The following is a 14801-nucleotide window of genomic DNA, read 5'->3' as shown; positions in this document are numbered from 1 at the left end:
ACTGTGGTGTGTCCCGCCTTTAAACTGTGGTGTGTCCCGCCTTGAAACTGTGGTGTGTCCCGCCTTTAAACTGTGGTGTGTCCCGCCTTTAAACTGTGGTGTGTCCCGCCTTTAAACTGTGGTGTGTCCCGCCTTTAAACTGTGGTGTGTCCCGCCTTGAAACTGTGGTGTGTCCCGCCTTGAAACTGTGGTGTGTCCCGCCTTTAAACTGTGGTGTGTCCCGCCTTTAAACTGTGGTGTGTCCCGCCTTTAAACTGTGGTGTGTCCCGCCTTTAAACTGTGGTGTGTCCCGCCTTGAAACTGTGGTGTGTCCCGTGCAGCAAGCCTCTGCCACTCTTCAACCGCTGCACGCCGCTGGACTTGGCGTGCTACACCAAGTTCGCACAGGCCGTGGTCACCTTCGTCAGCGACGACTCCTTCCTGCACCGAGTCATCGCCGGCGTGGTGGCCAGTAAAGAAGTCATCGTGGGACTTTGTCTTCTGGCGTTGGGTGAGTTAGGACAGGGCGCTCTTATTGTGAAAATGCCCGAGCTTGAGCCGCCATTTTCTTGGTCTCAGTGCTGTCCATGATCCTCATGGTGATCATTCGCTACATCTCGGCCGTCCTGGTCTGGATCCTCACATCCTTGGCGGTCCTGGCTTCTCTCGGTGAGCTCACTTCTGCCTTGTTTTCAAAACAAGAGCGTGACATGTCATCCCGTCTCAGGCGGTACCGGCGTGCTGTGGTGGTTCTACGTGGACCACCGTCTCCACGGCAACGACACCCACACAAAGGTGACGGAGGAAGAGGAGGAGGAGTCGTCGAGGCCAGACGCGAACCAGACGCTGCTGGTCTACGCCATCGCCGCCAGCGTCTTCACCGTAGGTCCCAGTAAACAAGCGGTGCTTTTATTCTGAAAGTCCTGACAAATGTTGAGGTTGCAGGTCATCTTGCTGCTGCTGATGCTCTTCATGAGGAAGCGAGTGGCGTTGGCCATCGCTCTGTTCCACGTGGCGGGCAAAGTCTTCATCCACCTGCCGCTCCTCACCCTCCAGCCCTTCATCACCTTCCTGCTGCTGCTCCTCTTCTGGCTCTACTGGGTCCTGGTCCTGCTCTTCCTGGGGACCAGCGGTGCGTCCCTTGCGGCATGACCAATTATGCAAACTAGATGACACACCATGGGCCAATTCAACTGAAATGCTAATATTAGCATGCCAACGGTCAGAATGGACAAGTTCTATGATGAGACATGCAAAATCAACTCAAAACGCTATCATGCTAACAGTTGGCCTATGTCACGTCCCAAGTAACATGACGAAGGTGTACAGTGGCAACATTGGATGAGAAAGTTAGCATGCTATCATAGCAACAGCTAGCACATATCACCTCCATAATCTTAGCATGCTATCATAGCAACAGCTAGCACATATCACCTCCATAATCTTAGCATGCTATCATAGCAACAGCTAGCACATATCACCTCCATAATCTTAGCATGCTATCATTGCAACAGCTAGCACATATCACCTCCATAATCTTAGCATGCTATCATAGCAACAGCTAGCACATATCACCTCCATAATCTTAGCATGCTATCATAGCAACAGCTAGCACATATCACCTCCATAATCTTAGCATGCTATCATAGCAACAGCTAGCACATATCACCTCCATAATCTTAGCATGCTATCATAGCAACAGCTAGCACATATCACCTCCATAATCTTAGCATGCTATCATAGCAACAGCTAGCACATATCACCTCCATAATCTTAGCATGCTATCATAGCAACAGCTAGCACATATCACCTCCATAATCTTAGCATGCTATCATTGCAACAGCTAGCACATATCACCTCCATAATCTTAGCATGCTATCATAGCAACAGCTAGCACATATCACCTCCATAATCTTAGCATGCTATCATAGCAACAGCTAGCACATATCACCTCCATAATCCTAGCGTGCTATCATAGCAACAGCTAGCACTTAAAGCAGAAAAAAAAGAATCTATTCATCCATCCATCTTCTCCTGCTTATCCGAGGTGAGGTCTCCCTCGGGAGGCGTTCGGGTGGCATCCTGACCAGATGCCCGAACCAACTCATCTGGCTCCTCTCCATGTGGAGGAGCAGCGGCTTTACTTTGAGTTCCTCCCGGATGGCAGAGCTTCTCACCCTATCTCTAAGGGAGAGCCCCGCCACACGGCGGAGGAAACTCATTTGGGCCGCTTGTACCCGTGATCTTATCCTTTCGGTCATGACCCAAAGCTCATGACCATAGGTGAGGATGGGAACGTAGATCGACCGGTAAATTGAGAGCTTTGCCTTCCGGCTCAGCTCCTTCTTCACCACAACGGATCGGTACAACGTCCGCATTACTGAAGACGCCGCACCGATCCTCCTGTTGATCTCACCATCCACTCTTCCCTCACTCGTGAACAAGACTCCTAGGTACTTGAACTCCTCCACTTGGGGCAGGGTCTCCTCCCCAACCCGAAGGTGGCACTCCACCCTTTTCTGGGCGAGAACCATGGACTCGGACTTGGAGGTGCTGATTCTCATAGACTATCCTCAATAAACCTTACCGGGAAGGCTGAGGAGTGTGATCCCACGATAGTTGGAACACACCCTCCGGTCCCCCTTCTTAAAGAGAGGAACCACCACCCCGGTCTGCCAATCCAGAGGTACCGCCCCCGATGTCCACGCGATGCTGCAGAGTCTTGTCAACCAAGACAGCCTCACAGCATCCAGAGCTTTAGGAACTCCGGGCGGGTCTCATCCACCCCCGGGTTCTTGCCACCGAGGAGCTTTTTAACTACCTCAGCAACCTCAGCCCCAGAAATAGGAGAGTCCACCACAGACTCCCCAGGCACTGCTTCCTTATAGGAAGACGTGTTGGTGGGATTGAGGAGGTCTTCGAAGTATTCCTTCCACTGATCCACAACACCCGCAGTTGAGGTCAACAGAACACCGTCCGCACCATACACGGTGTTGATAGTGCACTGCTTCCCCTTCCTGAGGCGGCGGATGGTGGTCCAGAATCGCTTCAAAGACGTCTGGAAGTCGTTTTCCATAGTTTCCCTGAACTCCTCCCATGTCCGAGTTTTTGCTTCCGCGACCACTGAAGCTGCACACCGCTTGGCCTGTCGGTACCTGTCTGCTGCCTCCGGAGTCCTATGAGCCAAAAGAACCCGATAGGACTCTTTCCACCAGGGGGTTCTAGGATTACCGCCACGACAAGCACCAACTACCTTGCGGCCACAGCTCCAATTAACTGCCTCGACAATGGAGGCACAGAACATGGTCCACTTGGACTCAATGTCCAGCACCTCCCTCATGACATGTTCAAGTTTTTCCAAAGGTGGGATTTGAAACTCTCTCTGACGTTCCCAGCAGACCCTCACAATGCGTTTGGGTCTGCCAGGTCTGTCCAGTATCCTCCCCCACCATCGCAGCCAACTCACCAGCAGGTGGTGATCGGTAGAAAGCCCCGCCCATGCTAACAGTTAACATATTTCCTGTACCAAGTTCTATGACTCTGTGCTGTACAGTGGCAAAACTGGCTCAAATAGTTAGCAAGCTACTATGCTAACAACATATATCCCCTATTTATTTATGACTCTGAGCTGTAAAATTGGTTGATAGCACGCTAATGTTAACGTTAGCATGATAGAATGCTAACAGCCTATCAATTCAAAGTTAGCATGCTAACAGTTAACATATGTCACGTACTAACTTATATGATGGCTGCACGGCGGTAGAATTGGCTAAAAAGTTAGCATGCTATTATAAGCAATATAATGCTAACAGTAGCAAGTTATATGACTTTGTGGTATGCGGTTGCTAAATTAGCAGAGAGTCTTAACATGCTAATTCCTTCCACATGCTATTATAAAATAACGATTTTTCAGTTCCGCCATTGCGATCTGATTGGCTGGGAGAGTTGTGTCCATGGCAACGTGACAGTAGGAGCTGCTGCTGATGTGGTGTTTGACGTGCAGGAGAGCCGGTCCACAACGAGGAGACGGGCCTGACGGAGTTCCGTCTGACGGGGCCTCTGGAATACCTGACCTGGTACCACGCTGTGGGTCTGGTGTGGATCACAGAGTTCATCCTGGCGTGCCAGCAGATGACGGTGGCGGGGGCGGTGGTCACCTACTACTTCACCAGGTGTGTGCAGGTGCAGCTACGAGCGCACCCAGGTGTGCTGACGGCCAGGTGTGCTGTCTGCAGGGACAAGAAGCGACTTCCTGCGTGGCCCATTGTGCACGCGGCTCTGAGGCTGCTCAGGTACCACGTGGGCACGGTGGCCAAGGGCTCCTTCATCATCACCCTGGTGAAGGTCCCTCGACTGATGCTCATCTACGTCAGCAGGCAGCTGAAGGGCAAGGTAGCGTGATGGAACGGGGCGAGGGTGGCAGGCAGCTAGGGGGCGAGGTAGCGTGATGGAACGGGGCGAGGGTGGCAGGCAGCTAGGGGGCGAGGTAGCGTGATGGAACGGGGCGAGGGTGGCAGTCAGCTAGGGGGCGAGGTAGCGTGATGGAACGGGGCGAGGGTGGCAGTCAGCTAGGGGGCGAGGTAGCGTGATGGAACGGGGCGAGGGTGGCAGTCAGCTAGGGGGCGAGGTAGCGTGATGGAACGGGGCGAGGGTGGCAGGCAGCTAGGGGGCGAGGTAGCGTGATGGAACGGGGCGAGGGTGGCAGTCAGCTAGGGGGCGAGGTAGCGTGATGGAATGGGGCGAGGGTGGCAGGCAGCTAGGGGGCGAGGTAGCGTGATGGAACGGGGCGAGGGTGGCAGTCAGCTAGGGGGCGAGGTAGCGTGATGGAACGGGGCGAGGGTGGCAGTCAGCTAGGGGGCGAGGTAGCGTGATGGAACGGGGCGAGGGTGGCAGGCAGCTAGGGGGCGAGGTAGCGTGATGGAACGGGGCGAGGGTGGCAGGCAGCTAGGGGGCGAGGTAGCGTGATGGAACGGGGCGAGGGTGGCAGGCAGCTAGGGGGAGAGGTAGCGTGATGGAACGGGGCGAGGGTGGCAGGCAGCTAGGGGGCGAGGTAGCGTGATGGAACGGGGCGAGGGTGGCAGGCAGCTAGGGGGCGAGGTAGCGTGATGGAACGGGGCGAGGGTGGCAGGCAGCTAGGGGGCGAGGTAGCGTGATGGAACGGGGCGAGGGTGGCAGGCAGCTAGGGGGCGAGGTAGCGTGATGGAACGGGGCGAGGGTGGCAGTCAGCTAGGGGGCGAGGTAGCGTGATGGAACGGGGCGAGGGTGGCAGTCAGCTAGGGGGCGAGGTAGCGTGATGGAACGGGGCGAGGGTGGCAGGCAGATAGGGGGCGAGGTAGCGTGATGGAACGGGGCGAGGGTGGCAGGCAGCTAGGGGGCGAGGTAGCGTGATGGAACGGGGCGAGGGTGGCAGGCAGCTAGGGGGCGAGGTAGCGTGATGGAACGGGGCGAGGGTGGCAGGCAGCTAGGGGGCGAGGTAGCGTGATGGAACGGGGCGAGGGTGGCAGGCAGCTAGGGGGCGAGGTAGCGTGATGGAACGGGGCGAGGGTGGCAGTCAGCTAGGGGGCGAGGTAGCGTGATGGAACGGGGGGAGGGTGGCAGGCAGATAGGGGGCGAGGTAGCGTGATGGAACGGGGCGAGGGTGGCAGGCAGCAAGGGGGCGAGGTAGCGTGATGGAACGGGGCGAGGGTGGCAGGCAGCTAGGGGGCGAGGTAGCGTGATGGAACGGGGCGAGGGTGGCAGGCAGCTAGGGGGCGAGGTAGCGTGATGGAACGGGGCGAGGGTGGCAGGCAGCTAGGGGGCGAGGTAGCGTGATGGAACGGGGCGAGGGTGGCAGGCAGCTAGGGGGCGAGGTAGCGTGATGGAACGGGGCGAGGGTGGCAGGCAGCTAGGGGGCGAGGTAGCGTGATGGAACGGGGCGAGGGTGGCAGGCAGCTAGGGGGCGAGGTAGCGTGATGGAACGGGGCGAGGGTGGCAGGCAGCTAGGGGGCGAGGTAGCGTGATGGAACGGGGCGAGGGTGGCAGGCAGCTAGGGGGCGAGGTAGCGTGATGGAACGGGGCGAGGGTGGCAGGCAGCTAGGGGGCGAGGTAGCGTGATGGAACGGGGCGAGGGTGGCAGGCAGCTAGGGGGCGAGGTAGCGTGATGGAACGGGGCGAGGGTGGCAGTCAGCTAGGGGGCGAGGTAGCGTGATGGAACGGGGCGAGGGTGGCAGTCAGCTAGGGGGCGAGGTAGCGTGATGGAACGGGGCGAGGGTGGCAGGCAGCTAGGGGGCGAGGTAGCGTGATGGAACGGGGCGAGGGTGGCAGTCAGCTAGGGGGCGAGGTAGCGTGATGGAACGGAGCGAGGGTGGCAGTCAGCTAGGGGGCGAGGTAGCGTGATGGAACGGGGCGAGAGTGGCAGTCAGCTAGGGGGCGAGGTAGCGTGATGGAACGGGGCGAGAGTGGCAGTCAGCTAGGGGGCGAGGTAGCGTGATGGAACGGGGCGAGGGTGGCAGGCAGCTAGGGGGCGAGGTAGCGTGATGGAACGGGTCGAGGGTGGCAGGCAGCTAGGGGGCGAGGTAGCGTGATGGAACGGGTCGAGGGTGGCAGGCAGCTAGGGGGCGAGGTAGCGTGATGGAACGGGGCGAGGGTGGCAGGCAGCTAGGGGGCGAGGTAGCGTGATGGAACGGGTCGAGGGTGGCAGGCAGCTAGGGGCCGAGGTAGCGTGATGGAACGGGGCAAAGGTGGCAGGCAGCTGAAGGGCAAGGTAGCGTGATGGAACGGGGCGAGAGTGGCAGGCAGCTAGGGGGCGAGGTAGCGTGATGGAACGGCGCGAGAGTGGCAGGCAGCTAGGGGGCAAGGTAGCGTGATGGAACGGGGCGAGGGTGGCAGTCAGCTAGGGGGCAAGGTAGCGTGATGGAACGGGGCGAGAGTGGCAGGCAGCTAGGGGGCAAGGTAGCATGATGGAACGGGGCGAGGGTGGCAGTCAGCTAGGGGGCGAGGTAGCGTGATGGAACGGGGCGAGGGTGGCAGTCAGCTAGGGGGCGAGGTAGCGTGATGGAACGGGGCGAGGGTGGCAGTCAGCTAGGGGGCGAGGTAGCGTGATGGAACGGGGCGAGAGTGGCAGTCAGCTAGGGGGCGAGGTAGCGTGATGGAACGGGGCGAGGGTGGCAGGCAGCTAGGGGGAGAGGTAGCGTGATGGAACGGGGCGAGGGTGGCAGGCAGCTAGGGGGCGAGGTAGCGTGATGGAACGGGGCGAGAGTGGCAGGCAGCTAGGGGGCGAGGTAGCGTGATGGAACGGGGCGAGAGTGGCAGGCAGCTAGGGGGCGAGGTAGCGTGATGGAACGGGGCGAGGGTGGCAGTCAGCTAGGGGGCGAGGTAGCGTGATGGAACGGGGCGAGAGTGGCAGGCAGCTAGGGGGCGAGGTAGCGTGATGGAACGGGGCGAGGGTGGCAGTCAGCTAGGGGGCGAGGTAGCGTGATGGAACGGGGCGAGAGTGGCAGTCAGCTAGGGGGCGAGGTAGCGTGATGGAACGGGGCGAGAGTGGCAGTCAGCTAGGGGTCGAGGTAGCGTGATGGAACGGGGCGAGGGTGGCAGGCAGCTAGGGGGCGAGGTAGCGTGATGGAACGGGGCGAGGGTGGCAGGCAGCTAGGGGGCGAGGTAGCGTGATGGAACGGGGCGAGGATGGCAGTCAGCTAGGGGGCGAGGTAGCGTGATGGAACGGGGCGAGGGTGGCAGGCAGCTAGGGGGCGAGGTAGCGTGATGGAACGGGGCGAGGGTGGCAGGCAGCTAGGGGGCGACGTAGCGTGATGGAACGGGGCGAGGGTGGCAGGCAGCTAGGGGGCGAGGTAGCGTGATGGAACGGGGCGAGGGTGGCAGGCAGCTAGGGGGCGAGGTAGCGTGATGGAACGGGGCGAGGATGGCAGTCAGCTAGGGGGCGAGGTAGCGTGATGGAACGGGGCGAGGGTGGCAGGCAGCTAGGGGGCGAGGTAGCGTGATGGAACGGGGCGAGGGTGGCAGGCAGCTAGGGGGCGACGTAGCGTGATGGAACGGGGCGAGGGTGGCAGGCAGCTAGGGGGCGAGGTAGCGTGATGGAACGGGGCGAGGGTGGCAGGCAGCTAGGGGGCGAGGTAGCGTGATGGAACGGGGCGAGGGTGGCAGGCAGCTAGGGGGCGAGGTAGCGTGATGGAACGGGGCGAGGGTGGCAGGCAGCTAGGGGGAGAGGTAGCGTGATGGAACGGGGCGAGGGTGGCAGTCAGCTAGGGGGCGAGGTAGCGTGATGGAACGGGGCGAGGGTGGCAGGCAGCTAGGGGGCGAGGTAGCGTGATGGAACGGGGCGAGGGTGGCAGGCAGCTAGGGGGCGAGGTAGCGTGATGGAACGGGGCGAGGGTGGCAGTCAGCTGAAGGGCGAGGTAGCGTGATGGAACGGGGCGAGGGTGGCAGGCAGCTAGGGGGCGAGGTAGCGTGATGGAACGGGGCGAGTGTGGCAGGCAGCTAGGGGGCGAGGTAGCGTGATGGAATGGGGCGAGGGTGGCAGGCAGCTAGGGGGCGAGGTAGCGTGATGGAACGGGGCGAGGGTGGCAGGCAGCTAGGGGGCGAGGTAGCGTGATGGAACGGGGCGAGGGTGGCAGTCAGCTAGGGGGCGAGGTAGCGTGATGGACGGGGCGAGGGTGGCAGCAGCTAGGGGGCGAGGTAGCGTGATGGAACGGGGCGAGGGTGCAGGCAGCTAGGGGGCGAGGTAGCGTGATGGAACGGGGCGAGGGTGGCAGGCAGCTAGGGGGCGAGGGTAGCGTGATGGAACGGGGCGAGGGTGGCAGGCAGCTAGGGGGGCGAGGTAGCGTGATGGAACGGGGGCGAGGGTGGCAGGCAGCTAGGGGGCGAGGGTAGCGTGATGGAGAACGGGGCGAGGGTGGCAGGCAGCTAGGGGGCGAGGTAGCGTGACGGAACGGGGCGAGGGTGGCAGTCAGCTAGGGGGCGAGGTAGCGTGACGGAACGGGGCGAGGGTGGCAGTCAGCTAGGGGGCGAGGTAGCGTGATGGAACGGGGCGAGGGTGGCAGGCAGCTAGGGGGCGAGGTAGCGTGATGGAACGGGGCGAGGGTGGCAGTCAGCTAGGGGGCGAGGTAGCGTGATGGAACGGGGCGAGGGTGGCAGGCAGCTAGGGGGCGAGGTAGCGTGATGGAACGGGGCGAGGGTGGCAGTCAGCTAGAGGGCGAGGTAGCGTGATGGAACGGGGCGAGGGTGGCAGTCAGCTAGAGGGCGAGGTAGCGTGATGGAACGGGGCGAGGGTGGCAGGCAGCTAGAGGGCGAGGTAGCGTGATGGAACGGGGCGAGGGTGGCAGTCAGCTAGAGGGCGAGGTAGCGTGATGGAACGGGGCGAGGGTGGCAGTCAGCTGACCTGGGTGTGTTTCAGGAGAACGCCTGCGCTCGCTGTGTGTTGAAGTCCTGCATCTGCTGCTTGTGGTGTTTAGAGAAGTGCCTCAACTATCTCAACCAGGTGACTTTCACTTTGACTTTCACTTTGACTTTCACTCACCTGCTGATCACTGGCTTCCTGTCCGCGGGGCAGAACGCATACGCCGCCACCGCCATCAACAGCACCAGCTTCTGCACGTCAGCGCGAGACGCTTTTGTGCTCCTGGTGGAGAACGCCCTGCGAGTCGCCACCGTCAACGCCATCGGAGACCTGGTGCTCTTCCTGGGGAAGGTGAGTGCGTCCGCCATGGAGCTCCCGGACACCGACCACCATTGTCCTCTGGCAGATTCTCGTCGTTACGACGACGGCGTTCGCCGGCGTGCTGCTGCTCAACGCCCGGCGAGATTACGCCGAGTGGCTGCTGCCGCTGGTCATCGTCTGCCTCTTCGCCTTCCTGGCGGCGCACTGCTTCCTGTCTGTCTTCGAGATGGTGGTGGACGTGCTCTTCCTGTGCTTCGCCATCGACACCAAGTACAACGACGGCACGCCGGGCAAGGAGTTCTTCATGGACAAGGCTCTGATGGTGAGGCCCCGCCCGCCGCATGCCGCCCGTTGACCGCGATGACGCCTGTCTCTCTTCCGCAGGAGTTCGTGGAGAGCAGCCGGCGCCTGGAGCGCGTGGCCGGCCGTGGGCGCAGCAGAGGGAAGGCCACGCCCTCGGAGGGCGCCGAGATGAAGCCCATGGTGAGTGACGGCGGTGGAGGCGTGGTCAACGGCGAGTGGGAGGACCTTCAGGAGTTCCAGGTGTACTACCTGCTGGTGGGGGTGTTGGTGGACTGGGCGCTGATGGAGCACGGCGACTTGGCGCTCTGCCTCAGCGAGGACGTGGTCCTCTTCCTCTGCGTCTACCTGCCCACCTCCACCCTCTTCCTGTTTGTCAGCCTGCTGCACACGCCAAGCTCCGCCCCTCCCACGCAGCCCGCTGACAACGCCCACGGAAGCACGACCGCCTACTAACCACAAAGCATGCTGTTTGCTAATGGCGGGATGCTAACAGACTTCCTTGTGGATGTGAAGCGGACACGCTAACAGCTACATGCTAACTTCTCATCGTCATCATCATCATCATCATCATCATCACTTCCTGTTTGCTTTACACGTCACCGGTGTGCTTTAACCAGTGGTCGTGCACCACTGTGACCACACGGTATGACACCTCGCTCTAGTTGCACACCAACTGGCTTTCTAGGCTGTAGCAAAGATGTGTAGCAAAGATGTGTAGCAAAGATGTGTAGCAAAGATGTGTAGCAAAGATGTGTAGCAAAGATGTGTAGCAAAGATGTGTAGCAAAGATGTGTAGCAAAGATGTGTAGCAAAGATGTGTAGCAAAGATGTGTAGCAAAGATGTGTAGCAAAGATGTGTAGCAAAGATGTGTAGCAAAGATGTGTAGCAAAGATGTGTAGCAAAGATGTGTAGCAAAGATGTGTAGCAAAGATGTGTAGCAAAGATGGCGTCCTGTAGCAAAGATGTGTAGCAAAGATGTGTAGCAAAGATGTGTAGCAAAGATGGCGTCCTGTAGCAAAGATGGTGTCCTGTAGCAAAGATGTGTAGCAAAGATGGTGTCCTGTAGCAAAGATGTGTAGCAAAGATGTGTAGCAAAGATGGTGTCCTGTAGCAAAGATGGCGTCCTGTAGCAAAGATGGTGTCCTGTAGCAAAGATGGCGTCCTGTAGCAAAGATGGCGTCCTGTAGCAAAGATGGTGTCCTGTAGCAAAGATGGCGTCCTGTAGCAAAGATGTGTAGCAAAGATGGCGCCCTGTAGCAAAGATGGCGTCCTGTAGCAAAGATGGCGCCCTGTAGCAAAGATGGCGTCCTGTAGCAAAGATGGCGCCCTGTAGCAAAGATGGCGCCCTACAGTCCCGTGGAGGCGTCTGAGCCATGGGAGAAGATGTTTGCTCCAAAGCCACTGGCGTGACCACAGGACGCCATCTTTGCTACCAAGGCAGTGGGCCAACCAACCTGTGGGGTTGTGGCAGTTCACATGATGCACCTGTGAGGGGTGACTAACGCTGCTCTCCTGTTGCAGGCCGGCGGGAGCGGGAGCAGCTCAGCCTGACACACTGGGGGAGGTGTCAGACGGAACATTCCAGAAGTCAGGTGGAACACTTGTGGAGAGTATTTAGCTAAGAATAACCACACCTTCACTGGGGGAGAGAACGTTCCAGAAGTGAGGAGTAACACTGGAGAGTATTTAGCTAAGAATAACCACACCTTCACTGGGGGAGAGAACGTTCCAGAAGTGAGGAGTAACACTGGAGAGTATTTAGCTAAGAATAACCACACCTTCACTGGGGGAGAGAACGTTCCAGAAGTGAGGAGTAACACTGGAGAGTATTTAGCTAAGAATAACCACACCTTCACTGGGGGAGAGAACGTTCCAGAAGTGAGGAGTAACACTGGAGAGTATTTAGCTCAGAATAACCACACCTTCACTGGGGGAGAGAACGTTCTAGAAGTGAGGAGAATAACCACAGCTAACAAGCACTTTACATGGAAGCAGTTTGGCAGAGAAGAGTTTTCTTCTCCACCTTTTGGGACGAGGACGCTCTGTGACCTCTGATGACCTCATCTCTTCTCTCATTGGTCAATCCTCCAACATGGCCGACCGTCACTCGGTTGCCCCCTGAGGTCACATGACCGCCGAGATCCTACGGCGGTCTCCGGGTGTGGGCGGAGCTTCCTGCAATAAAACAAGAGTCTTCCTGGCGTGAGGCGTTGAGGTCTCAAGACAGGAAGGCGGAACTTGAAGGCGGGTTCCACACACTCCACACTACCCATGATGCTCAGCCCACCGCCTGACTTTCTCCCATGTGATCAGATACCAGCTGCTGATTGGCTCCCACACAAGGAAAAGGGTTGGCTCAGTCAGGGGAGTCCCAAGAATCAGCGAAGGGGGCGGGGTCAGACCCTTCCAAGAATCAGCCAATGGCAGCGCAGGGGGCGGGGTCACAACCAATCAAGTGGAGCGAGTTAGTTGCATGACCTGGCTTCTTCTTCTTCACTTTGTAAGTCACGTGACTCGGTGCCGTCATGTGACCTGAGCGCACGCTTTCACTTTCTAACTTTGGACTCTTCTTCTCTTCCTGCAGTTCCTTTTATATTTATCCTTTCTTATGTATATTTGTTTTTCTAAGAAAATAGTCCAATAAAAATGATATCAACAATTGTCTCTTACAATGTCTGCCACACATTCACTTCTGTTTTGATCACTTAATCAATCCCTTGGTCACATGACTCCAAGGACTCACAAACCACCACAACCTCTGATCTCAAACCACATTTAGCGGAAGTGCACAACAGGAACCTCTTGTTGGACTCAACACGCCCCAAATGTTGACACAGCCATCCAACCATCCATTTTCTACCGCTTGTCCCTCTCGGGGTCGAGGGGGTAGCTGGAGCCTATCCCAGCTGCACAAGTTGCCACCTCATCGCAGACACACAGCATTCACACGCGAGGGACCATTTAGTGTTGCCAATCAACCTATCCCCAGGTGGGAGGGGCCTATCCCCAGGTGCATGTCTTTGGAGGTGGGAGGGGCCTATCCCCAGGTGCATGTCTTTGGAGGTGGGAGGAGCCTATCCCCAGGTGCATGTCTTTGGAGGTGGGAGGGGCCTATCCCCAGGTGCATGTCTTTGGAGGTGAGAGGGGCCTATCCCCAGGTGCATGTCTTTGGAGGTGGGAGGGGCCTATCCCCAGGTGCATGTCTTTGGAGGTGGGAGGGGCCTATCCCCAGGTGCATGTCTTTGGAGGTGGGAGGAGCCTATCCCCAGGTGCATGTCTTTGGAGGTGGGAGGGGCCTATCCCCAGGTGCATGTCTTTGGAGGTGGGAGGGGCCTATCCCCAGGTGCATGTCTTTGGAGGTGGGAGGGGCCTATCCCCAGGTGCATGTCTTTGGAGGTGGGAGGGGCCTATCCCCAGGTGCATGTCTTTGGAGGTGGGAGGGGCCTATCCCCAGGTGCATGTCTTTGGAGGTGGGAGGAACCTATCCCCAGGTGCATGTCTTTGGAGGTGGGAGGGGCCTATCCCCAGGTGCATGTCTTTGGAGGTGGGAGGGGCCTATCCCCAGGTGCATGTCTTTGGAGGTGGGAGGGGCCTATCCCCAGGTGCATGTCTTTGGAGGTGGGAGGGAAGCCGGAGTACCCACGCAGAGAACATGCAAACCCCAAACAGGAAGATCGAATTTAGGATCTTCTTATTGTGAGCCACACCCACCAACCGCTGTACCACCATGCTGCCACCACGGACACAAGGATGCTAAATATTGTCACACACTTGCTGGCTTTACTCCATGCCCTTGCACCTCGCGTGTGTGTGTGTGTGTGTGTGTGTGTGTGTGTGTGTGTGTGTGTGTGTGTGTGTGTGTGTGTGTGTGTGTGTGTGTGTGTGTGTGTGTGTGTGTGTGTGTGTGTGTGTGTGTGTGTGTGTGTGTGTGTTCCAGACCTTAGGCTATTGTATAGCTATGTAAAGGAATATACAGTATATATATATATATATATATATATATATATATATATATATATATATATATATATATATATATATATATATACATATATATATATATATATATATATAAGTAAAGGTATATACAGTAGAGGCATAATATGATCAAACTTTCTTGTTCTTGTCAAAAGTCTAGCAGCCGCATTTTGTACCAACTGTAATCTTTTAATGCTAGACATGGGGAGACATGAAAATAATAGGTTACAGTAATCGAGACGAGGCGTAATGAACACATGAATAATGATCTCAGCGTCGCTAGTGGACAAAATGGAACAAATTTTAGCGATATTAGGGAGATGAAAGAACGCCATTTTAGTAATACTCTTATTATATGACTCAAATGAGAGAGTTGTTTTAGTAACACTCTTAATGTATGACTCAAATGAGAGAGTTGTTTTAGTAACACTCTTGATGTATGACTCAAATGAGAGAGTTGTTTTAGTAACACTCTTAATGTATGACTCAAATGAGAGAGTTGTTTTAGTAACACTCTTAATGTATGACTCAAATGAGAGAGTTGTTTTAGTAACACTCTTAATGTATGACTCAAATGAGAGAGTTGTTTTAGTAACACTCTTTATGTATGACTCAAATGAGAGAGTTGTTTTAGTAACACTCTTAATGTATGACTCAAATGAGAGAGTTGTTTTAGTAACACTCTTAATGTATGACTCAAATGAGAGAGTTGTTTTAGTAACACTCTTTATGTATGACTCAAATGAGAGAGTTGTTTTAGTAACACTCCTGGTGTATGACTCAAATGAGAGAGTTGTTTTAGTAACACTCTTAATGTGTGACTCAAATGAGAGAGTTGTTTTAGTAACACTCTTAATGTGTGACTCAAATGAGAGAGTTGTTTTAGTAACA

General features: G+C 56.8%; 1 protein-coding gene across 2 annotated transcripts; it reads left to right on the top strand.

Annotated features, from left to right (window-relative positions):
* Positions 1–219: 219 nt before the first annotated feature.
* Positions 220–12592, top strand: LOC133546027 (choline transporter-like protein 1). 2 transcript variants are annotated; one of them, XM_061891833.1, is made up of 11 exons: positions 220–490; positions 559–648; positions 707–861; positions 925–1111; positions 3983–4151; positions 4215–4371; positions 9365–9448; positions 9521–9658; positions 9714–9950; positions 10013–10574; positions 11454–12592. In XM_061891833.1, the coding sequence occupies exons 2-10, from the start codon at positions 567–569 to the stop codon at positions 10382–10384; spliced, it is 1581 nt and encodes a 526-aa protein (XP_061747817.1). In that variant the 5' UTR covers positions 220–490; positions 559–566; the 3' UTR covers positions 10385–10574; positions 11454–12592. The 2 variants fall into 2 exon arrangements, with proteins under 2 accessions (XP_061747817.1, XP_061747818.1); XM_061891834.1 differs by having other exon boundaries at positions 226–490; positions 10013–10111.
* Positions 12593–14801: the final 2209 nt, after the last annotated feature.

This window comes from Nerophis ophidion, linkage group LG29 (assembly GCF_033978795.1).
Source record: "Nerophis ophidion isolate RoL-2023_Sa linkage group LG29, RoL_Noph_v1.0, whole genome shotgun sequence".
Lineage (NCBI taxonomy): Eukaryota > Metazoa > Chordata > Actinopteri > Syngnathiformes > Syngnathidae > Nerophis > Nerophis ophidion.
Note: the sequence above shows the minus strand (reverse complement) of the source record. Positions and strands in the feature narration are given on the sequence as shown.

Excerpts from the sequence above, each read along its gene's own strand:
- LOC133546027 (XM_061891833.1), top strand. The coding sequence starts at position 567 with ATGATCCTCATGGTGATCATTCGCTACATCTCGGCCGTCCTGGTCTGG. Across the intron at positions 862-924 it reads TCGCCGCCAGCGTCTTCACC|GTCATCTTGCTGCTGCTGAT; the intron begins GTAGGTCCCAGT and ends TTGAGGTTGCAG. Across the intron at positions 4,372-9,364 it reads GCAGGCAGCTGAAGGGCAAG|GAGAACGCCTGCGCTCGCTG; the intron begins GTAGCGTGATGG and ends GGTGTGTTTCAG.